Consider the following 23,767-nt stretch of genomic DNA (forward strand, 5'->3'; position numbering starts at 1 on the left):
TTTTATATGGATAAATACGTGCCTATATGTAAATAGTATGTATGTTTGTACATCAAATGTTTGTCTAGTATTTTTTACTGAAGGACTCGCAAAAAAACACCTTGTACTTGTATATATTCGTATGTTGGTAATAAACAACCACTTTAAAATATGAATTCTTTGGAATTATTTTTTCGTACTTAAGTCCGCAGAAAGTAATTTGAGACCTCAAGTAATTTACTTAAACATACTTATGTACATACGTACTCGTACATATTTAATTGCAACAAGGTTCATATATGCAAATCGATTTTACAAACGAAAGCCTACTAGTGATCAACAGCACTCAATGTTAAAAACCAAAGAAATTTGTGTTCAAAACTTGCTTATAACATTATATATTTGATGTTTTCAATATATATGTATGTACATATATTACACTTAAAATGATTTCAACATATTAAACAATTATTGCTGTTGCAAATATAATAGTAAAGAACTTTAATTAAATTCAGATTTATATTATTGAACTCAAGGTATATAATATTTAGTAACTTACTTTGCGTTATTTACAAAAATAATATAATTAGGAAACACTTTGAATAGCTTTACAATATTTTTCTCAAAAAATCAATAAACAGCACTTAGGATAATAGTTTTGATTCACTATCCTTGCTGTATGTTGGCAATCTTTTCAGCAACACATACCGTTTTTTGTGTAACACCGAGCGTTTTTATTTACTGCTGTGCCGCACACAAATTGTTTTATGCAAACTTAATGTCCATATTATTTGAAAATCACATGCTGCATGTTGAATTTTGCAAGCGAATTTATATTTTTTTACAACTCACACCCTTTATGAATAATTGATTTTTACTTTCGTTTTCCATCGGTGCATTAAATGACAACCAGACCGACTACCGCCCCGGACTATGGTGTTTAACTAATTGCAGAGAATGACACATTCGGTTTGAAGTCGCTGATTGGGATTTAAACCCTCAATTTCTCTATGCGCATGTGCATCACAGTGACATTTGTGACAAGTCGAAAATCCTTGTATAATTGTCAGGCTTGTATTAAAATTTTACAAATTGTTCAAATAAAATTTAACAAATTGTTTATGTACAGCATTTATTAACCAGAAATTTGATTACATACTAAATATAAATATTTTCATTCAATGAATTGTCACAATATTAGCTGGTTGGAAAATATTCTCTTTCGAAAGCCAAAAAGTCTTCCTCTGTGAAGATTGATTTCAGCACTTTAGGTTTCTTTGCCGTCTTTATTGTTTTGCCTTTGTTGTTTCGCTTGATAATCTGCAATTTTACTAATGAAAAACTAATAATACTAATTAATCATAACTTCTCACCTTATTAGCATCGTTGGGAGTAATTGTATTTTGCGAAAGCGCCAATAAGCGTTTAAGGTTTGTATTTGTTTTATTTTGGTCGGGCTGCAACTCCTTGCGCACATCTTCTATATTCTTTTTTTCCTTAGTTATAGACATTAAAGTTTGATGTTGCTCATTGTTTGTCTGTTTCCTTTTGGATTTGCTTAAGTGGGCATTCCTTGGAACAGTTTTTGCTGTTTTCTGTGTAGCTGCAAAATATTTTAAAGTTTATTTAAGTCAGTATTAAATCAAAACTTTTCATTAGCAAGTTAAGCTGATAAGAACAGATACTACACTTTGATCTCGTTTCGTTTGAAGTCATAAGGCCGCGTTTGTCATCATACACACCTTTTTCATTATTAGATGATGTTTCATCTAGTATATCCAAACTTTGTTTTAATAGTTTCAGCGACATTTCCTAAAACAATTTTGTTTTGATATTTTTGTTTTTCTGCTTGAAGCAATTTTGATTTGTTTGTATTTATTTTGATTCACCTCCTGTCTCAACAGGGTTGCACCAAACACGTGTGATTTTTTCAACAGTTTAATAATTCACCATTAACAGGGATGATTGTCAAAATATAATATATATAATTAAAACACATTCTTCTAAATATTATAAATAAATTAATATGTACAAGGAAAACAGGTTAATAGGGTACAATTTTTTTAAAAATTCGATTTGCTCATATTTTAAGTTTACTGCCCACAGTTCATTAATATTCTAAGCTTGATTCACTTATTTTTTTTTGGTAAAATCTTCATACATTCTTAGTTATCGGTTTAGTTAATATCTCTTGATACCAGAGTTTTTATGATAATATGCTTTGTCGCAGTTGATTTGAAAGCGGGTTGTGAATTTTATAATTTAGAATTCGGGTTTAAACACTTAAGCAATGTAAAAAATGTAAAAAAAATATTAAAAATTATTAGTTTGTATTCAAAGAATTTAAATTAAAAATGGCTTAATATAAATCGTTTGAATGTGTAAGTTTACCGATCAATGCTCTGAAGAGATGAGAAGATGATTAGATATATCCAATATTTTTTTATTATTTGATTCAATAATTTAGGGTCCCATAAAAAGTTATTTAAAATCTTTATGGAATGAGTTTTAAAGAAATGTTTGCAAACCTTCCACATTGCTTATCGACATACATTAGAGAGCTATAAAATAAAAAACGCATTGTTTTATTTTATTCAATTTTAAATTTTATTTTTCAGTATTCTTATGTCCTTTCTAACGAATCAACGTACACAAATATTTAGAAATATTAGGCAACCCTCTTAAAAGTAAAAATGAAACAAGCCTATACCCACCGAACGAAAGAAAACTTGAAAGTAAACGAAATACTTAACGAAATGAACTCGAGCAAACTGAACGAAGTGAACAAATACGCCGCCATTTTCTCTTGTGCATTTCCATGTCAATAGTTTACTAATATCAAAATTTTTGGTGGGGTTTTGTTGGGGCAAATTGCACAATTTTCCCATAGAATTATACAATTTTTAATTAGAATCGTGTAAAAAGTGTAGTGTGATATCAGAAAAATGTTCGTTCGCCTTTTGGATTATGTAATGACGCATCGAAGAGGGCAATAAAGCCATTGAATAAGAATCGTGCGTGCGTGCGAGCGAGCCGAGCTGTGGCCAACGGCAACAGCAGCATCAACATTCGTCCAAAACGCAACCTGAAGCTGCAACAGCTTAAGATTATATTTCATAAAGTGATTATTTGAAAAATTATAGTGACGACATAATATTGAGGTCCCTACATCACATTGCGCAGCCTATGCTGCCTAATTAAAAAGTATCGAGAACCCCTGTAAGTCCCCATGCTAGAACATACCCCTTACACCGTGTAAAAGTTGTTTGTGTTTCTGTGTGCACGTTCAAAGACCGAGGAAGTTTCCTCGAACTTTACTCTTGCGAACTAAGCTCGTTCATACCTGTTCAACGATAATATATACGGGAGAAGAAGAGACAAGAAATCAACTACTACGAAGACAATAGGAAAGAAAACCAACAAAGGAGTTGAAGCGTGAGTAGATGTGATTTTTGGTGTGAAATATTTAAGGTGGCTTCCCTAGTAGTTCAATAACAACTCGTAAATTTTTAATGAGTTATAAAATGCATTTAAAGGAGGTGAAACCTATGGAGGTTTTATAGGCCACGTATCCTTTTTTGTGTGCTTATTGTGCTTTAAATATGAATAATGTTAAAAGAAATTGAAATTTGTGAACAAATTATATTTAGAGTAAAATAAACGTACGCTAATATTCAATGTTATACGTATTAAAAAAAATGTTTAAATTATCTATTGGGATAATACATTTAATGGAGAAATTTGAACATTCAATTGTATGAATAAGCTTTGTTAATTTGGTTAAAAATTTAATACTTATAAAATATTTGGATTGAATACAGAAGGGAACAAGCCGTACGCAAGATAAAAATATATTGTGATACTAATGATACATATATTTGCAGGTAATCGTTTCTCTAAGCTACTTATTACGAAGAAATACATATATAACACACATATTAAATCCACAATGGCAACCAGTGATGACGAGCCCATGCACCTTTATGAGGTGTTTCAGAATTGTTTTAATAAAATCGCAAACAAACAACCAAGCACTGGCGGTGCGGAACGAAATGGCGGCTATCAATCACCCTATGGCGGTCTGGGCATGGAAAATGGAATGTACCCTAACGACGACTTTAATCCTATGCATGACACCCCAGGAAGTAGTAATCGATTCGCTGATGGCGGAACTGGAGTAAATCAGTATTTTGACACAAATCTCGGAAATGGTGGTGGTGGTGTTCCACCTGGGGCTGGTGGCGGTCCTGGTGGAGGCTGGTACTCGTCAACAGTTGGTGGCTATGGAAATCCAAACTCATATCAAAACAATGGACCGCTGGATCCGCATCACTTAACACCACAGCAACACCACAATCCTGAACAACAGCATCATGGTATGACTGGTGGCAATAGTATGGGTGGCGGGTTACCTATTGATAGTGTGGGCATGCACAGTCCAGTGCCTACATCATTACCACCAATGAGTTCTTTTCGTAGTGGTAGCAATAATATGCAACAAATCAGCGGTCCTGCAGCGCACTCGCCAGCGACGCTTTACAATTCGCCACAGCACAATACTTTAGCGACGGCAAACGCTCATGGACATCATCCGCTTTCCCATCACAGCCAACAACACAGTCCAGCGGTACAATCTGATGCCTTTGGTGTAGGCGTTGGTGTTACCGGTATGGGTCTAGGACCGAAGGGCCCTTCTGCAACTGCGGGAAATTCGACTGCCTCTTTGCGACAGCACATGTATATGACTGCTGCGGCTGCGGCCGCTGCCGATCAAAGTATTAGCAGTTTTAGTTCAAATCCTTCAACGCCAGTAAACTCCCCACCGCCTTTGACGCAAAGTGGTTTAACACAATCACTGCTGGACAAATCAGTTGTTGGCAGCAACGGTGGTGGAGCACCATGGGGAGCGGTTCTCAATAGTACTGGGGGTAGTGTGAACTCGGTTGGAGGTGGCATGGGTGTTGGCGGTAGTTATGGTACTGACGTTGGCCCATCGGGTTTGCATACAATGGCAGCTGTCTTCCAGGGTGCGCGTATGGAGGAACGTCTTGATGACGCGCTCAATGTGTTACGCAATCATTGTGAGCCTGAATTGCTGAGCGGTGTAGGGGCAGCTCTTTCTGCCATGGACAACATGGATGGCTTATCTAGTTTTGTGCCAACGTCTCCGCCCTCTCATATGGTTGGTGGTGTTGGTAGCACAAGTGGCGTCTCAAATCTACACTCACCACACGAAGTTCTAGCTGGTAATGGTCCGCCACTTGATGCAGTCGGTAGTGGTCTAAATGGTAGCCAATCGACAGTACCACAAATTAAAATGGAAAGAACAACAACAACAACTTCAAGTGCAACTGGTACGACATCGAAGTCATCAAAGAAACGAAAAGAAGCGGCAGCAGCAGCCGCTGCAACATCTGCAATGTCAGCAGCAGCGGCCAACTCAGGTGGCGGTGCTTCTACTTCATCAATGAGCGGTGCCATGGGCGGTATTGTCGACGGACCCGATAGCAAACCGACCAGCTCAATGGAGGCTACGCACAACAATCAGCAAGGAGCCTCAGGGAAGGGATCCAAACGACCACGTCGGTATTGCTCATCCGCCGAGGATGACGATGACGTAGAACCTGCCGTTAAAGCGATGCGCGAAAAGGAACGCCGCCAAGCGAATAACGCGCGAGAACGGATACGTATACGTGACATTAACGAAGCATTAAAAGAACTGGGACGAATGTGTATGACACACCTCAAATCGGATAAACCACAGACGAAACTCGGCATACTAAATATGGCCGTGGAAGTGATAATGACGCTGGAACAGCAGGTACGCGAACGTAACCTGAACCCGAAAGCGGCGTGTTTAAAGCGTCGTGAAGAGGAAAAAGCCGAAGATGGCCCGAAACTTGCCGCGCAACATCATATGCTACCACAACCACCAGGCGGTGGTGTATACGGACAACCGCCAATGCCACAGGTGTCTGTACCACCAGGAGCCGGCCTGCCTGTACCGCCACCACAAGGCAGTGGTGTGCAATTGCCACCACATCTACAACAACATAATCAACAACAACATCCACAACAATAGCAGGCGGCAGCAGCAGCGGCAATAGCAGCAGCTACGGCACTCATGACTGAACCTCCCACTTCCCAAATACCTTACAGTACCCAACAGCAGCAACAGGAGGCCATCAATAATAGCGCCAACACAGCGAACGCCATCGATTTGGAGCAACAAATATTGAGTAATCTTTTCCGGCGCAGGCATCCACCGCCACCACATTTACAACAACACAGTGGCAACAATGCGCATGCGCAATTGCAACCCCAACACGCACAGCACCAACAGCTGTAGGTAGGCAGGCAGCCAAACAAAGAAGACAGCTTCTTTGTTGCCACTTTGCAATTTTGCCCCGGTGAATAACAATAGTGATGTTCGGTTGTTCTATGTTGGTAGTGGTGGTACGCTAATACATATAATGCACCACGCTCTAACACACACCACACTCATACTACGGAAGCACAAATGCACGCACATAGTAGCGTCACAATTGTATATAATTGATAATTGAGTAAGAAATAGTATATACATATGCACGATATGTATGTACATATATGTATGTAGTATACTTTTAGTTTTCACTGCTAATTCTATGCGTTAATCTTGTGTAGTTAACAAGAGAAACGCACATGTTTTTTTTTTTACCTACTCTATACCTTTCTTTTAGTTAGTGCTGATTTCTTTTATTGATTTCTGTTTAATCTTACACACACAGTGCTGATTTGTTTAGAATTTTATCGACAAGCTATTTTATTACAATTTTTTTATTTAACTTCATTCTCTACTTGTCGTACAACAACAAATTATGAACGCTTGTACATACGACAGCCATATTTTTCTATACCTTTTATACATTAAGTAGTATAATGATAAGTAGATTTTGTATCACTTCGTTTGTCGTTCGTTTGTTAACCGTAATTGTGCATAGATTTTATTCGCCATCATAAATCAATTCATTCTCATACAGTTTTTTTTATACAGCTTTTTAGTATGTTGTTGCTTTAGGTAAAAAAATCTTTTTATTAGAGCAAACATGAAAGAGACAAAGTTCAATTCCTACACTCCACACCTTAAATATTATTTTTATAAGCAGTAAGGTTTTGTAATTACGCTAAAATGTTAAAAAAAGGCCAAACGCTCGGTGAAGCTAACAGTAATGTTAACAGCTATTTCCTCAAATGTTTTTCTTTTTATAAAAGCTAAAGTTTGAATTTGGAATGTTTACCGCAAAAACATGGAATGTTAATAACAACAGTGTCTTATACATATGTACTTAGACTGAGCTTACTTACCTTCGGCTTAGTAAATTTTAATACACATATTTACTTACATATTGTTAAAATTAAGTTTTAGAGTTTTCTAAACATTTTCGCAAATTTGCCGATTTACCGCTGTGCGAAATGCGAAAAGTTTAATGCCGAGACAGTGTCAGTTTTAGGGTTGTCATTTTTTTGTTTAAAAAATTACAAAAGTTTAAATTTTTATTTCCGATTTTGGGATTAAAAATTTAAAATCTAACTTCAAAATTAGTTCAAAAATACAAACTTTCATATATAAACTTTCAATTTTAAATTTTATTATTAAATAAAGAACAAAAACTTCTTTTTTTTAATTTTCCAAAAATCATAATAAAAAAAATTAAAAATTTGGTTTATTAATTTAATAAATTAAAAAAATTGCAATAAAACTTTTAATTTTAAATTTTTTTGCTCAGAAATTTCTATTTTTTTTATTAAAAAAAAATCAGAATTAAAAACTGAAAATTTATTTATTAATTTAATAATTTTTTTTTATTTAAAGTATAACTACGAACTTTTTAATCATAAAAATTTTTAATAACAAATAAATTTTCATTATTTAATTCACATTTGCGGTTAAAATTTAAAGTCTAGGTTTTAATCCAAAATTTTACGTTTAAAAAACTAATTTGTGATTCTGTTTTGAGTTTAAAAATTTTCATTTTAAAATAGAAAATTTAATTTTATATTTAATAACAAAAATATAAAATTGAAAGTTTAAGTTTTAATCCCAAATAAACTGAAACTCTTAATTTAAGAGCAGTTAAATATAAATAAGACAAAAAGTGTTGAACTAGTTGAAATTTTAATAAAAAAAAACTTTTTCAAAAGTTAACCAAATTGTAGATCACGATTCAAAATTTAAAACTATATTTTTTTAATATTTAAATATAAACTTGGGATTAAAATTTTATTTTTTCAATTTTAAATAAATAAAAAAACGTTTTAAATTTTTAGTCCTTTTTTGGGGTTAATTTTTTTTTTTTTTTTAACCCAAATACCGGAATGAAAATTAAAAATAAAATGTTTTTTTTTCTAGTTTATGATTAAAAATAAAAACGAAAGGAATTAATTAAATTTTTTTATTTTGGTTTATTTTTTTTATTTTTTTTTTTATTCTTTTTCTAAGTTTTTATATATATTTTTTATTTTTTTTTTTATTATTTTTTTATTATTTTTTTATTATTTTTTTATTATTTTTTATTTATTTTTTTACATTTTTTTATATTTTTTTACATTTTTTTAATATTTTTTTTTACATTTTTTTTTTATATTTTTTTTAAATAAATTTATTAGCAGAACTCTCTTCAAACAAAAGTAAAGCTCGGTTTAAGTTTATTTGCACCACTGCTGTTGTTTTTTGATTTTCATAAGTCTCTAAACATCGTTTTAGCTCAATTAATCAATATAAAATAATGCATATAGCTTATAGGGGATTATAATACCCGTCTGACAATCAAATACATTCTGCCATAGCAAAGTTTAATGACAAATTTTCGTTTTTTAAGAGTATTAAGGCACTAGTACGTATCATTTGTGAATCATTAGAGGTGTGTCAAGTAAAATGTAGTACTAAACTCCAGCTGCAGTTGACAAATTAGGTTATGTCATGCTGACATTTTATTATCATTATTATCTCTGTCTGTCCAACTCTTCATAATGTAGCAACTGTAACTGTTAGACCAAAATTAAATTATTTTATTTCTGTTTTTATTGTGAGCATATGAAATTTCAGCCAAAACTATTTCGAATTGCAGTATAAACATATGTATGTAAATAGTTGTCACTAGACTGTTAAAACTAAAAAAAATTATAATTCATAACAATAAAATTTGTGAAAGTGAGTAATAATGCTGCCTTGGCGGTCACCGAGCGGTGTGTTGCATCATATATACATATATAACAAAAGTACTAGAACTGTTTTGTAATATAATAAACAAGTAAAGTGAAGTAAAATCGTGCGAATGAAGCGAGGTAGGCGTGGATATGGGCTAAAATAAAATAAAGTTAATATAAAAACAACACAGCAAACACACAAATTGAAGTTACATATATACATACATAGATTAATAATACTTAATTATTAGCTGCATATAAACATAGGTACATAAATGCATATGTAATAATTATTATGACTATATATACATATTATATATATAAAAAATAAAAACAAATATATAAAATGGTTTAAATTTAATGATATAGCCTTTAAGACCGCACAAAAAACAAAAATTATGCAAGTTGAGAGTGTTGATAACAAAGAAAAAGAACGGTATAATAAGAAATTCAAGTGTAACTAAGAAATTTTTTGGGTAATTGTTGCAGTTAAGACGAGCGCGCAGGTTAGTGTAAGATAATTATGAAAGTTATAGTGAACCAGCAGCAAGTGCTTTTTGAAATGCCAAAACGTGAAGTGCTCGCTGCGGCGAAGTGCAACAACAACAGTGTGAATGTGGAAAATCACGCATGTGTAACGCATTTCCACAGGATTGTGAATGCAACTTCGCCGCAACAACACACTTGCGCACTGCACTAAATAACGGTCGAAATTTGTTGTATTGCATTTGCTGACTGTTATATGCGGTAAAAATTATTGCCATACGCCAAAGTTAGCATTTTCAACACAAAGTGCCAATAGTTTTGCTCAAGCATCCCCAATACGCATGCGTATTTTGCTGCCAATTCGAGTTTTAATTTATTTTTTATTTATAAAAAGTCACAGCAAACTCGCATACAGCAAATTTTGTTTGTTATTTGATGAAAAACAAAATAAAAAACAACGTCTCAAAAATATTGCAAGCCATGCTCGCAGCTCAAAACCAGTTGGCCAAATTTAATTGTAAAGAAATATTATATAAATTCATAAGCAATTGTTGTAGCAAACATACACGCTGGCCCTTTATTGTCAGAAAAATATTAGTGTCAGACATTTTAATTATTGTGTTAAATGAAAGAACCGCAAGGCGATAAACTGCAGTTATTTTGTTATACAGCATGTGTGTGTCAATTTATAATTTGCTAGTTTAACGTTTTCTGGTTATGCAAGAGTTTTTAACTAAATTTATTAATTTTTCTTTACTATATTACACTTAAACGCACTTTTTATTTGTGAAAATATTATTTGTGTAAAAAATAAATTAATTACAGCAAAGCGTGTTATGAATAGGTGGCAGCAACAGTATGTTGGCAATGAATTTTGGTTTTGCTTTGATAGTGTGTCGAAATTTTGCAACAAAATAACTATTTTGACATTTAAAAAACTAAAAATAAAAAAAAAAATGTGAAATAATTATAATAAGTGAGTAATACGTATGTATGTATGTGAAATAAAAAAATTATTAAAAAAATAAAATATAAAAAATAGTTCTGAAAGTTCAAAAAATTATAAAAAATAATAAGTAATAATAACAAAAAATAAAATATAATAATAATAATAATAAAAATAAAATATAATAATAATAATAATAAAAATAAAATATAATAATAATAATAAAAAAATATGTAATGATAAAATTCCATTAAAAAATATTTAAATAAACTATACAAATAAAAAAAAATATTAAAATAATAAAATCAAAATTAAATTAAAAAAAAATAATAAAAACAGAAAATAAGTGTCGAAATTTTAGAACAAAGACACTATTTTAAATTTTTAGAAAAAGAAATTAATTTAAATAGTTTATAAAAAATATAACAATAATAAAATCAAAAATAATAATGCAAAAATATTATATAAAGAATAATAATTAAAAATAATAATATTAAAACAGTAACTGAAAGAAAACATAATTAAAAAAAGTCCAAGGAAAAAGTTACAAAAATAATAATTATTGCCACCCTGTGCTGCTGTCTCTTCAATGCGTCTTGATTTGCTGCAATTATGCCGTTAAAATTACCTACCTGTCCGCAAGCGCCGACAATTGACATTACCAAGTAGTGAAAGCAACAACATTTTTTATGCCATTATGTTATATAAATATAGATAAAAAAAATAAAATAAAATTCAAATTAAGTTGCTTAGTTACAATCGCATGTAAGTTAATATTTTATACAAACGCGCACACTTAGTTAATTTTTTGTTATATTAATTATGATTTATACTAAGAATGTTTTTTGTACTTTTTTGAAAGCATTGCAAGAAAATTTCATCAAGCAGTAATTACTTAATCAATAAAAATATTTTTTAAAAAAAAAAAACAACAACAAACCATAATTAATTGTGAGACCTTATAAAACATACATACATACAAATATAAAATAAAAAAAAATAGTATTTTAATTATATACATCCAGTTAGCTGTTTTACCTACATACATACAAGTACATATATTATGTTTATATGCTTTAAGTTAAATACCTAGCTAAGATAAAGTTTATTTTATTTTATTTTTTTTATATTTTTACAATTGATTTGTATTTTCGTGGATATTTTAAAGGGCCACGCGTCGATGCGTTATCACGTAAGTGAGCAAGCGAGAGCGAAAGGGAAAACAAGAGAGAGAGAGAAAGAGAAGAGTAGAGGAGAAATAATGTATATGTATAGCAAACGAAAATGGTTGAAGAACTAAGGAAATTATATGTATTAATACTATTAAAATGGTAAAATATATCACATGTGTATATTATATGTACTTAATTTTTCAATGTTGTTGTTGGTTTTATTTGTTTTCATACAACAAAGAGCTGCGCGCTTGTGAGTGAGCGCAGTGGAAATCAATTGTTCTCCAAAAAATTTGGCAGAAAACTGCCGAGTTGACAAATCTGTCTAAAGCACTCAAGGTAAACAGACGGTAATCCTGGCGTTGTATGCCAAACATCAGCAATTCTTATATATGGAGCCATTTCTTGGCTACCGAAAGCATCGCATATTTCGTTAGGACATCAACTATCGCAATTGCAAAGACTTGCCTTGCTTGTGTCTGCGCCTCTGAGGCATAAAGGTTTAGCCGCCAGTGCGCTGGTGAAAGTTATTGGCAGCAATCAGCAGGTATGTATATGCGTCATGCAAAGCTGTTAATGGGAGGTTTCAACCAAGCAAAGTTTAAATATATAATTAACCTCCCCAAAGACAAATTCTGTCTACATATCGCATTCTCCACATAGCTCGGGAAGCACCTGTCCAACATGGGCACAGTCTCGTGTGCCATTGCCGGTTTTGCGCCGTTGAATCGGAACTTCCTTAGCACTTGATTATAGATTGTACAGCAATCTGTAGACGCAGGCGCAAGGCTCTTGGATCCATTAATCTAGCTAGGTCTCATCATCTCAATGGCGGCAAGTTTTTGGAAATAATCAGATTGTTGGGACCTTGAGTATATAAATGTGCCCAAAAAATAAGCTGACATTGTATTTATTTTGAAAATTCTTTATTCTTCCAAATCAATTTCATCCCCTTCAAAGTAATCCCCTCCTGATGCAATGCACTTATGCCAACGGATTTTCCAATCTTCGAAACACTGGTTGTAGTCGCTTTCCGGGATGGCCTTCAGTTCCGTCTTCGCTCTGGCTAGAATCTCCTCTATCGTATAAAAACGGTGTCCCCGGAGCGGTCTTTTGAGCTTGATGAACAGCCAGAAGTCGCACGGCGCCAGATCAGGTGAATACGGTGGTTGCGTGAATACGGTACGGGGTTGAGTTTTTGGCGAAATCATTACGAATTACGAGAGCAGTATGGGATGGTGCATTATCGTGGTGTAAAAACCAAGAATTGTCTTTCCACAATTCCGGCCTTTTTAGGCGGATAGCGTTACGCAAACGACGCATAACGTTCAAATAATATTCCTTGTTGACTGTTTGACCGGTTGGAAGGAATTCATAATGCACAACACCACGATAATCGAAGAAAACAGTCAACATGACCTTGATTTTTGAGCGACTTTGGCGCGATTTTTTTTGGTCTCGGCTCTCTTTTGGCACGATATTCGCTCGATTGATCGGTTGTTTCGGGGTCGTAAGCATAGATCCAAGTCTCATCGCCAGTTATAATGCATTTCATGACACCCTGGTAGTCGGAAAGCATCGTTTCACACACTTCAACGCGACACCTTTTTTCCAAAAACTTCAATGTTTTCGGTACCAGTCGAGATTTGACGCGCTTGAGGCTCAAAACATCCTTCAAAATGGTATTGGCTGAGCCTTTCGATATGCCAACTTCATCAGCAAGGTCTTTAATTGTTAATCGACGGTTTTTCAACACCAAATCTTTGATTTGTTGAACGTGAGCTTCGTCGGTTGAGGTTGATGATCGCCCTGGACACTCTTCGTCTTCGACACGTTCACGGCCGGCTTGGAACTCACTATACCACTTGTAAACATTTTTTTTTAGACATAGCCTCATCACCAAAGGCTTTCTGCACCTTCCTCAACGTATCCACAGCAGTAAATTGATTCCTTATGCAAAATTTAATGCAAATTCTTTGCTCAACAAATAACAACAACATAAATGTGACTGACAGTACTACCAACCTAAAAAAAATAATTCTCCAAATCCTTCGACGCGCGCAGTTTAAATTCAAATGTCACCTTTTTTTTGGCACAGTAGTATGTGATAGAGAACATGGCACAATGTACCTTTAGATAGCTCTACTCATTTATTCTTCTACTTCTTAATTGGCGCAGACACCGCTTACGCGATTATAGCCGAGTTAACAACCGCGCGCCAGTCGTTTCTTCTTTTCGCTACGTGGCGCCAATTGAATATTCCAAGCGAAGCCAGGTCCTTCTCCACTTGGTCCTTCCAATGGAGTGGAGGTCTTCCTCTTCCTCTGCTTGCCCCGGCGGGTACTGCGTCGAATACTTTCAGAGCTGGAGTGTTTTCGTCCATCCGGACAACGTGACCTAGCCAGCGTAGCCGCTGTCTTTTAATTCGCTGAACTATGTCAATGTCGTCGTATATCTCGTACAGCTCATCGTTCCATCGACAGCGATATTCGCCGTTGCCAATGCGCAAAGGGCGATAAATCTTCCGCAGAATCTTTCTTTCGAAAACTCATAACAACGAATCATCAGATGTTGTCTTCGTCCTTATCTCTGCACGATATGGCAGAACGTTGATGATAAGTGACTTGTAGAATTTGGTCTTTGTTCATCGAGAAAAGACTTTACTTCTCAATTACCTATTCAGTCCGAATTAGCACCTGTTGGCAAGAGTTATTCGGCGTTGGGTTTCGAGGCTGACGTTGTTGTTGATGTTAATGCTGGTCCCAAGATAGACGAAATTGTCTACGACTTCGAAGTTATGACTACTTTTATGTTTCAATGTAAGGAGAAACTAACATGCTATAATTCAGTATACATGCTGTTGTATTATACTCGTAGCACTACTTGATCATACAAATGTTGTGGCAATGGCCCTTCTAGGCATTTCAGAATGGAAGGACTTACGCTTGAAGTACGTTTACAAATCGTTCAACTTTATTACAGCAATTCACGTTCTCTAAAGAATTTGTTTCGCGTGCTTCGCTCAACTTATGGTCAAAACAATCGGTCTACTGAGCGTACTTTTCGCAACACCATCACCCATATTGAGATTTAGTATTCACTATTGGAAAATATTCGACCGAATTGACCATGCCGGACGCAATGAAGAAAACATAGCAGCCATAGCTGAGGGTGTAAACGAAGACCGTGGAGAGTTGGAAGCGTTCAAAATACAGTTTGTACAAGAACTGAAGCCACTCGACCTTCCCAAGCGACAACGCTTCGCTCTAAGGACTATTAAAAAGCTCCAAGAAGATCCGACATTTTCGAGCCAAATGTTGTTAACTAGGCCCATTTCTGGCTTAATGAGTATGTAAACAAGCGAATTTACCTCATTTGGTACCAAAAGCAACCTGAAGAGGTTCAAAAGGTGCCATTTCATCCAGAAAAAAAAATGCATTGGAGTGGTTTGTGATCCAGTTCTAATGGTCATCGACCCAAATTTCTTTTTCTAAAGTCTAAAGTTCATGCGGGCAATCCCGTTTCGATTCAGCCCTTGGAGGAAAATATCACGCGTGCCATTCGCCAGTTACCTGTTGAAACTCTTGAACGAATCATCGAAAATTGGGCTCAACGGATGAGCCAACTGAGACGTAGCCGCGGCCAAGATTCGAAAGAGATCATCTTCAAAAAAGTTCAGATTTGATGAGAAATGCATTCGTGATGATAACCTTATCCGTTGATCTCCAAGCTAAATATTTCTATTATATACTCATAATTTATTCTAAAGTTAAATTACAGTTAATTTTTTAGAAATCATAATGACCAAAATATATTTCCAAATCATGTTGAATACAAATGTGCCAAAAGTGCATACAAAAATTAAAACAAATATATTGAAACCTATACCCTGGTTAACTTGACGTCACATACTTAATCACGAAGAACTTGTGTGACTTTGGCGAAGAATTTTTTCTTTTCTGGAAACTCGGTGTTCAATATTTGTACCACCTCCAGTAGATTATCATTTATTTCCATTTGCTTTTGTACCAGTTGATTCAATGTGGTTTCAGAGCGTATCTTCGGGGAAGACGTGCCCAAGCCTAAGCGCCGATACGATTTCGCGCGATTCTGTTTGCGTACGATACGTTCTAAATTGTAATGTTTCAACAAAAGGCTATCGTCAATCTTCTGACGTAGTTCCTCGTCAAGCGCCTTCTCGCGTTCAATGTCCTCATACAAACGCGTTAGATCGGCACGGATACGTTCGTTATCACGTGTTACCTTTACGAGTTGTTCATCGCTAATAACACTAATCTCATTTTGAATTTTCTTTAAGCGATTACGTAAGTCGATAACTTTTTGCTGTGACGAAATGCCAGTCTTGATGCGCTGCGCTTTTACCTCGGCAAGCTTCTTTGCCGACGCAGCTATATAGATATGTTCACGATGTGCCACACCGTGTTGCAAATCTTGTGCAAGCTTCTCTTGTGCGCGCGCCAAATGCTGAAAGCGTATCTTCATGCGATGTATCTCCGATTTCATATTGCCGATTTCACTGGTGAGACTCGTTTCGTCTTTGCGCCAACGTAGCGTCTCTTCGATTAGCTTATATTTGGTCTCCCATGACAATGATTCGCGATGTTTGTCCAGCACCAAGTCTTTGTAATGATCGATTTCATCTTGCAGCTCATCAATTTCGGCTTCCATATTTAAAACATTCATTTCGTGATCCTGAAAATGTTTTCAAGAGGCATCAGTAAAACATGTCTTATATTATATAGGTTTGAGTATGTCTCTTAGTGACTTACCTTCAACTTGAGTACTAGTTCATTGTGCTCCATCTGACATTCGTTCTCCTCGTTGTCGTGCTGTTGGCGTGCATTACACATTTTTTTATTTAAGAGTTCCACTTTGGTCAAATAGATTTGTATGTCGTGTTCGAGTTCTTTTGTAGCCTCTTCCTGCTTTTCAAGATCTACATCGATTTTCAGCGACTTCTGTTTAATTATTCTGAGTTCTGAAATAATCATTAAAAATCACGATTAAAATTTTTGTGGAAGCGAGTGATTAGAATCTCTTCCAATTTAAGGATGGTCTGTCGACCAATAATAGTTGATCTTGAGAAAATCTGTCTGTGTATGTGAACCGGTGCCTTTTTTGGAATCCGCATTCTATTGCTACCTACAATAAACTAAATTTCAAGATCAGCGAGAGGAAACACACAGCCACAGATATCCAATTTGCGTCCGCTGCAGAAAACGAACCCTCAGTGATATAATTTTCAATGACAGCCAAATAACTGTTTGAATGAGTATAAGTAAACCGGTTTGCAAGCTGAGGTCAAAGTAAAAAATTAACTTTAGATAAGCCGAGATAGGACCGTTCTAATTGTCGACTATATCTTGTGATGGCTTCCAAGAAATGGATGTCGGGTTTGTGTTAGAGCTGGACACTTACAGAGGAAATGTAGCACAGTCTATTTAATCCATTTGACTTTGCAGCTGGCAAGTATTGTCGCTAGCTCATTTTTAACGCATGTTCTGTAAATGACCAATGAACTCGCCAGTGAGCTTAATTTGTTGATTACGTGGGAATTAACCTTTGACGACGATAAGGCTAGCAATGCCACCTGACTGTCTGTGTATATGGTATCTTTCTGTGCCCTCCCGTAGTTATTCAGTATAACTCCATAGGCCTTTCCTATGCCTAGTACTTCCGCTTAGAAGATGTTACCTGAGTTTGGTAGACGGATAGCGAGAGAAAGAGACAGTGGCGTAACTATACCGTTCGAGGCCCGTGGCAAATTCATCGAATGGGCCCCCTGCCCTCCCACTTCCCTAATATATAAAGAAGCTGAACTAACAGAAATAGTATTTTTTATTTTATAATATTTATTTATACACTTTTATTTGTAAGAGTTAACTAATAAATCATTACGTGAAGTAGGTACATACAAACTTTATAATTATAATTTCTTGATTTTCTAATTATTCACTTTTAATTAAAGGTACCTAATTTAAAGTACATATTGAACTGAAATCACAATTTTATTTTAAGTACACAATTTTAATTATTATAATTCCTTTCTTCGGACTTTCTGTTCAGCAAAAGTGTTAATGACATCATCAAAGTTCAAATTTCGGGCCATAGAATTTTCGATGGATAGAATAGCCAAATTGCTTAACCTTTCTTGTCCCATAGAATTTCTTAAATAAGTTTTTATCAATATCAGTTTTGAAAATGATCGCTCGGCACTAGCCGTAGTTACAGGAATGGTGAGAAATAACAGAAATGCAGTGCACACTTCAGGAACCAATTCTTACAACAATAAACTGCTAATTGCTTGGTGAGTTCTTGCGTAATACAATAGTGGAGTTTTTCATATATACAAACTCGAATCGGGGATTCCCCAAGCATCAGCAAGTATTACCAACATAAATTTTAAAAAGTGTTGCCGTTTGAGAAAGAAAAAAATACACCAAACTCATTTCAAAATTGCGCTAAATTTTAGCTGTGAATTTTTAATGGCAATAAGAGAAGATGTGTTTTTATGTGAATTTATTTAACCATTATTACATTTATCAAAATCAACTAAATTAAATAACTGAATATCTTTCTGGTCATCATTACGTTCGGGTGCGGTTGGTGTGCCTTCACCAGATGCCGTTTCTTTTTTTACAGTTTTAGTCATTTTCTTCAAATCGTGTTCAGGCAACATAAAAGTGTGGCAATTTTTCTTAAGAATTGAACTCTGTTAGTAAAATCAGAGACAGTCATAACATAACACTTTAATGTAAAAAAAAAGACAAAATATTAAACGCATCAATAACATTGTGGTCGGGGAATACTAAATCCTTTGGGGAATTCCCAGCTCGTTATTTTCCTAAAGTTTTACGGCTCTGACAATTAACTTATTGGCTTAAATTTACGATCGTCAATAATTTTTACAATTTTCTACTAGATTCCGAAAAATATTTTTTAGCGCATTGTATTGAGAAAAAAAAGCGCTGAAGAGTCTAGAATTGCGCTATCTAGCGCGAAATGCGCTAAAACGGCAACACTGATTTTAATGCCGGCAGTATACCTAGTCTCAGCGAGACACCCTGAGACATGCCCAGTGAATATGAATGTAAACCAATATACACATTTTTGATGTATGTTTGTCCACACATGTTTCCGAAATTATTACGAGTAATTGAATTTTGACCATTTTTTCTAAAACTGGGTTAAATTTTTTTTTTACTAATGCATTGAAAGTTTAATACCTAGGTTTATTTTTTTTTTAGTTGTGTATGCAACTAAGAAGGTAACAAATAAATTAAAGACAAACCTTTTTTTACTTAAGTAATGTTTTTGTGTAATAATAAATGTTGGGAATTGAGATTTCCTCTGACCGGGGGCCCCTTTGGGCTGGGGGCCCGTGGCATTTTGCCGACTTGCCACCCTATAGTTACGCCACTGGAAAGAGATATCAATATCCTCAGAGGTACCCTTATCTCTACACCTCAGTACATTTTGAACCCGTCGGCATAGATTGAGATAGTAGCCTTTTCCCTACTAAACCTCTTCTCTATTCACTAATATAACAATATTTTGATATCGTCTTATCAGTACTTACGTTTTTGGGTGACCTGTATTTCAGTAAGTTGATTATTGCGCTTTTCCGATAGATTAACATAGTGATTCTGCATCATCAACCAGAATTGCTGAAGCTCTCGTATCTGCTGTTCGGTGGCTAATATGCCTCGCTCCAATATCTTTATCTGTAATCAAAGATACCCACATAATCGACTTTTTTATAATAATTTAACTATTTAAGTGCCTTCTTTGTCTGCACACTGTTGGCCGCTTCCTCGCCCATGCGATTTATTTCTTCCAGGCGACTTGATAAGCGATCAATCTTTTTCATTTTGATATCGATTTGTGTTTCCAACGCATGCATCTCGGCTACAATCAGTTCGGCATTGTGATCCACACTATGTAATTTCTTTTCTAATTCCTCGTTATCTTGATTCAATTTCACTAATATGCCCCGGTAACGCTCCGTATCCAACAAAGTGTCTGAGAGTTGACTTTGAACTACAGCCAAGTTTAGTTCGGTACCCCTGCGTGTTTCCTGTGCTTCGCGCAAAAGTTTCAAGCGATATTGACTAGCTTTGTCGGTGATTAATTGATCTTGCGCCAATTTTAGCATGTTCTCTTCCATTTGATATTTCTTGGCATATAGTTTATCGCTCTTCCATTGCATTCTGCGTAATTCGGTTTCCAAATTGGTACCCTCACGATTTGCTTCGATTAAATCCTTCTCGTTTTGTTTCAACCAAAGCGGCAGTTCGTCGAGTTTCACTTGCAGTCCGAGCAATGTCTCTGCTTGTTTTTGACCTGAGGGCGAACATTAGAGGCGGTTCAGCTGCAGTTTAATGTCTCTACTAATTCTGTTCATACTCACATTCACGTTTAAGATTTCCACAATCGGCCAGTAGTCGCGATTTGAAAGATTCCAATTTTTCGTTTTGTTTTGTCTCCTTTGTTATCTGCTTTTTAATTGACTCAATACTCATTGTGTTTAGTGTAATAGATTCTTTCTCTTTGCTGAAAATATAGGGTACTAAATTACATATTGCTTTAAAGCTCAATTTCACTAAGAAACTGTAGTATTAGCAGAACAAATAAAGTATAGCTCGTCACATAAAAAGTTTTCTATACAAGGACAAGATTTTGTTCGTTCATCTTTTATGGCAGTTTTATGCTATAAAGGACCGATTTCAGCGATTGCTAAAATTGAGCAGCTTTTGGTTTCGACATTCTACCTCCTGAGTATGCTGGGGTGACACTCGCAGACATAGCTGGTGAATTAATGTCGCAACTGCCTCCGTCCCGTTAAAATCATGGAAAGTCTCTGAGTGTTGCTTGAAAAGACTCCCTCTACGCGCTGTTTGGCTCTGAACGCACTGTCCTCGTGAGAGACAACTTTAGAACTATTATATACCTATCTTACTTTTCGGGGACGGATAACGGCTCGGATTGGGCAGCTTTTTAACTACGAATTGTTCAGAAGGAAGTCGAGAAGTGAAAGGAGATCGGTAGATTTATACCTGGGAGTGTAGAACCCTGAGTGACCCAACCATCTATTATGGAATTATGGGCAATACTTGGCAGTACGCTAGGGCTGCTGTGCAAAGGAAACGTTAGTGGGCAACTGAACAGGACATGACTCAAACGTCAACTGAGCGCATTCCATTGAATCTGACGTATGCGAGCGCAGTAGGAAGGATGACTTTTTTGAGTTACTTTGGTACTTTGAAATTTTTGTAGAGTTTTACTCAATTTCAAATTTTTCTGTTCTTTAGAGTTCTTTATTTTTCGGAAGATATCAAACCATTCGAAGCAGTTTGACAAAATATCTAAGAAGGTTCGAATTCCTACACATTACTATATTATTACCGACAGCAGGCCAAATAAAAAAATTCTAGAGCCTTCTTATAAATTTTATATCTTGTACACATGTATAATATATGTAAACTTATAACTCACCCCATAGATTGTTGCGCTTGATAGAGTATTTTGTCACGATGCTGTATGGCTACAATGACCTCACTCCAGGCTTGTGTTAAGCGCTTGTGCTCAGTTTGCAGCACCTCCAAGTCGGTATTGGCATCATTAATGCTCGTCTTGAGCACATCGGTTATATCGCGCATATCTTGCAACTCGCTGCGCACTAATTCGACTTCATGTTCCTTGCGCTTCACCTCCACATCCAGATGATAGAAGAGCATATCGGATTTCTTCTTGTCCTCGGACAGTTGCTTTTGCAACTGTGTATCACGATGCACAATACGCTTGGCATTCTTCACTTCGTCCTTCACCTCATCGGCCCAGTTGCGTATGTGCCCCTCCAACGTGTTCATATTCTCCAATTCGACCATGCGTTTGTTGTATTTTTGTTTTTGCTCCTTTTTCGTTTGCAAACGCTGCTCGTACTCCGCTTTGAGTTGCGTCACTTCACTCTCCATTTCCACACGTTTCTGCATGTTCGTTTGTATCTGCTGCACATAATCTTCCAACTGTTCATTTTGCCGGTTAATACCCTGTTGCAGATCATAAAGTTTGGCGCCTTGTTCTTCGCGTGCCGCCTCCTTCAGCTTTAATTGATATTTGATCTCGGCGATTTCATTCTTGAGCTGTTCCTTCGTACGCAAAAGATAGTCCTTTAAATTTGCTTGGAATTTCTGTAAGAGTGGGTGGTCCGGTGGCAGGAGTGCTAAGCGTACTGGTTCCGGTTCCTCGGGCTTCGGTGGTTCTGGTAGGCGTGCAAAATCGCACTCGGAATGCGTATCATTTGCGCGCTCCTGTTCGGACTCCGAACGCGGCTCGGGTCCGGAATCGACCCCCGATGCAGGCTGTGCTACATTTTCGGTTTGATTTTCATCACTTATCATATTGGCAATCGGTTGATTTTTTTCTTTCCGTGTAGACTTATATAAAATATTTGTATTTATTTGTAAGCGTTAATATTTCACACAAATTGTAAGCGTCTTGAAAAATATATTTTCTCGTTCGTTTCTGTAAAGCGATTGATATTGCAGTTTGTTGCTTTGGAAATTCAATTTAAAGTATTTTTATTTGATAAACAGCACCCAGTACGAGTTGCTCGTTGCCATAGAGCTCGAAGGCGACGAGTTGAGTGTTTTTCGTACGCAAAGGTTTGAGCATGTTTCCAAGTGTTTGCGTTTTTATACCAATTCTTGCATGGTTATACGTAACTACCGCATCGTGTTTGGGTCATTATTCACACGTATTCTGCGTTAATTAAGGTCGGGAAAGGAAGTTTTCTGGAGGGACTAAGCGTTATCCCAAGCGATTTTTATAACAAAGGATGGAAAATAATTTGCTTAGAAGCGTTGTGGCCTGTAAAACCAACTGAGATTTATTCTTTCGATGTTAGAAATATATCAAATTGATATCACCGTTAAAAAGTAGTAGAAGAGGTAGACCGTATTAATTTGTATTTGTTGTCCTTGATGTAAGATCGATTTTATATATATTTATGCCTACAGTTCATGAAACTATAATGGTTTTGTAAGATTTTCTCTCATTTCTTTATAATTCAATTTTTTTCATTTCTTCTTGTTTATTGAAAGAACTTCGAATATCAATTACCGTCTGAAGGATAATAAAGCGGCGGGGGCCGATGGATTGCCGGCTAAACTATTCAAATACAGCGACGTAGAATTTATAAGGAGCATGTTTCAGCTTCTTTGTAGAATATGGTCTGACGATAGCATGCCCGACGATTAGAATTTAAGTGTGCTTTGTCCAATCCACAAAAAGGCAGACCGCACAATCTGCATCAACTACCGTGGGATAAGCTTCCTCAACATCGCATGTAAGCCTCTATCGAGCTTCATCAGTGTGGCTTTAGGTATAGAACATCAACAACTGAGCAGATATTCAAATTGCTGCAAATCTTGGAAAAGACCCGTGAAAGAAGGATCGACACACAACATCTCGATTTCATAGAAAAGAAGGTAAACGTTTTTTGGAATTTATTTTTTGAAAATTATCTCTTTCAAATGTTGGCCGCGGCTACTTCTCAGATGGTCCATCCATTGAGTCCAATCTTCGATGACTCGTTCGCGCATTTCGACTGGTCGTTGGTGAATTACACGTCATTACACGAATTACTCCAAAGCCTAAATTGAAGCAGGATTGTCCGCATATACTTTATATTTTACAAATCACCACAGGAAAAAGTTTAACGGTGTGATTTCGCACGATTTAGGTGGCCAATCAACCGACCCAAAACGTGAAATTATTTGCAACCGAAGTGTTCTCTCAATCAAAATCCATTGATTGATGCAATGTGTGGGAAGTGGCACCGTCTGGTTGAAATTGAAAGTCACAGAGATCACGAGCTTCAATTTTGGGCGTCAAATAGTCGGTTATTACGGTGCGATACGGTGTGGATACCATTGACGGTTACGTTCGCACCGGCAGCACTTGTGAAGAAATA

At 35.7% G+C, this 23,767-nt stretch overlaps 4 protein-coding genes across 4 annotated transcripts in view; 1 reads left to right on the plus strand and 3 right to left on the minus strand.

Moving 5' to 3' along the window:
• Positions 1-932, minus strand: part of LOC105221790 (uncharacterized) — a 28,299-nt gene extending 27,367 nt beyond the window's left edge. The window contains exon 1 of the mRNA XM_011198902.4: positions 688-932. The gene's annotated coding sequence lies outside the window, so the exon portion shown is untranslated. The remainder of the gene's footprint in view (positions 1-687) is intronic.
• Positions 933-1,094: 162 nt separating this feature from the next.
• LOC105221791 (active regulator of SIRT1) lies at positions 1,095-1,883 on the minus strand. Its single transcript, XM_011198903.4, has 3 exons — positions 1,722-1,883; positions 1,353-1,582; positions 1,095-1,299 (listed from the first exon to the last, which is right to left on the minus strand). Exons 1-3 carry the CDS (start codon positions 1,786-1,788, stop codon positions 1,177-1,179), a joined length of 420 nt encoding a protein of 139 aa, XP_011197205.2. The 5' UTR covers positions 1,789-1,883; the 3' UTR covers positions 1,095-1,176.
• An 848-nt stretch (positions 1,884-2,731) lies between these two features.
• Positions 2,732-7,598, plus strand: LOC105221792 (protein daughterless). The gene is made up of 2 exons (XM_011198904.4): positions 2,732-3,414; positions 3,864-7,598. The coding sequence occupies exon 2, from the start codon at positions 3,929-3,931 to the stop codon at positions 6,059-6,061; it is 2,133 nt and encodes a 710-aa protein (XP_011197206.2). The 5' UTR covers positions 2,732-3,414; positions 3,864-3,928; the 3' UTR covers positions 6,062-7,598.
• A 7,948-nt stretch (positions 7,599-15,546) lies between these two features.
• Positions 15,547-22,503, minus strand: LOC105233689 (coiled-coil domain-containing protein 40). Its single transcript, XM_049446211.1, has 6 exons — positions 21,289-22,503; positions 20,204-20,346; positions 19,577-20,136; positions 19,373-19,517; positions 16,563-16,771; positions 15,547-16,485 (listed from the first exon to the last, which is right to left on the minus strand). Exons 1-6 carry the CDS (start codon positions 22,191-22,193, stop codon positions 15,685-15,687), a joined length of 2,763 nt encoding a protein of 920 aa, XP_049302168.1. The 5' UTR covers positions 22,194-22,503; the 3' UTR covers positions 15,547-15,684.
• Positions 22,504-23,767: the final 1,264 nt, after the last annotated feature.

This window comes from Bactrocera dorsalis, chromosome 1 (assembly GCF_023373825.1).
Source record: "Bactrocera dorsalis isolate Fly_Bdor chromosome 1, ASM2337382v1, whole genome shotgun sequence".
Lineage (NCBI taxonomy): Eukaryota > Metazoa > Arthropoda > Insecta > Diptera > Tephritidae > Bactrocera > Bactrocera dorsalis.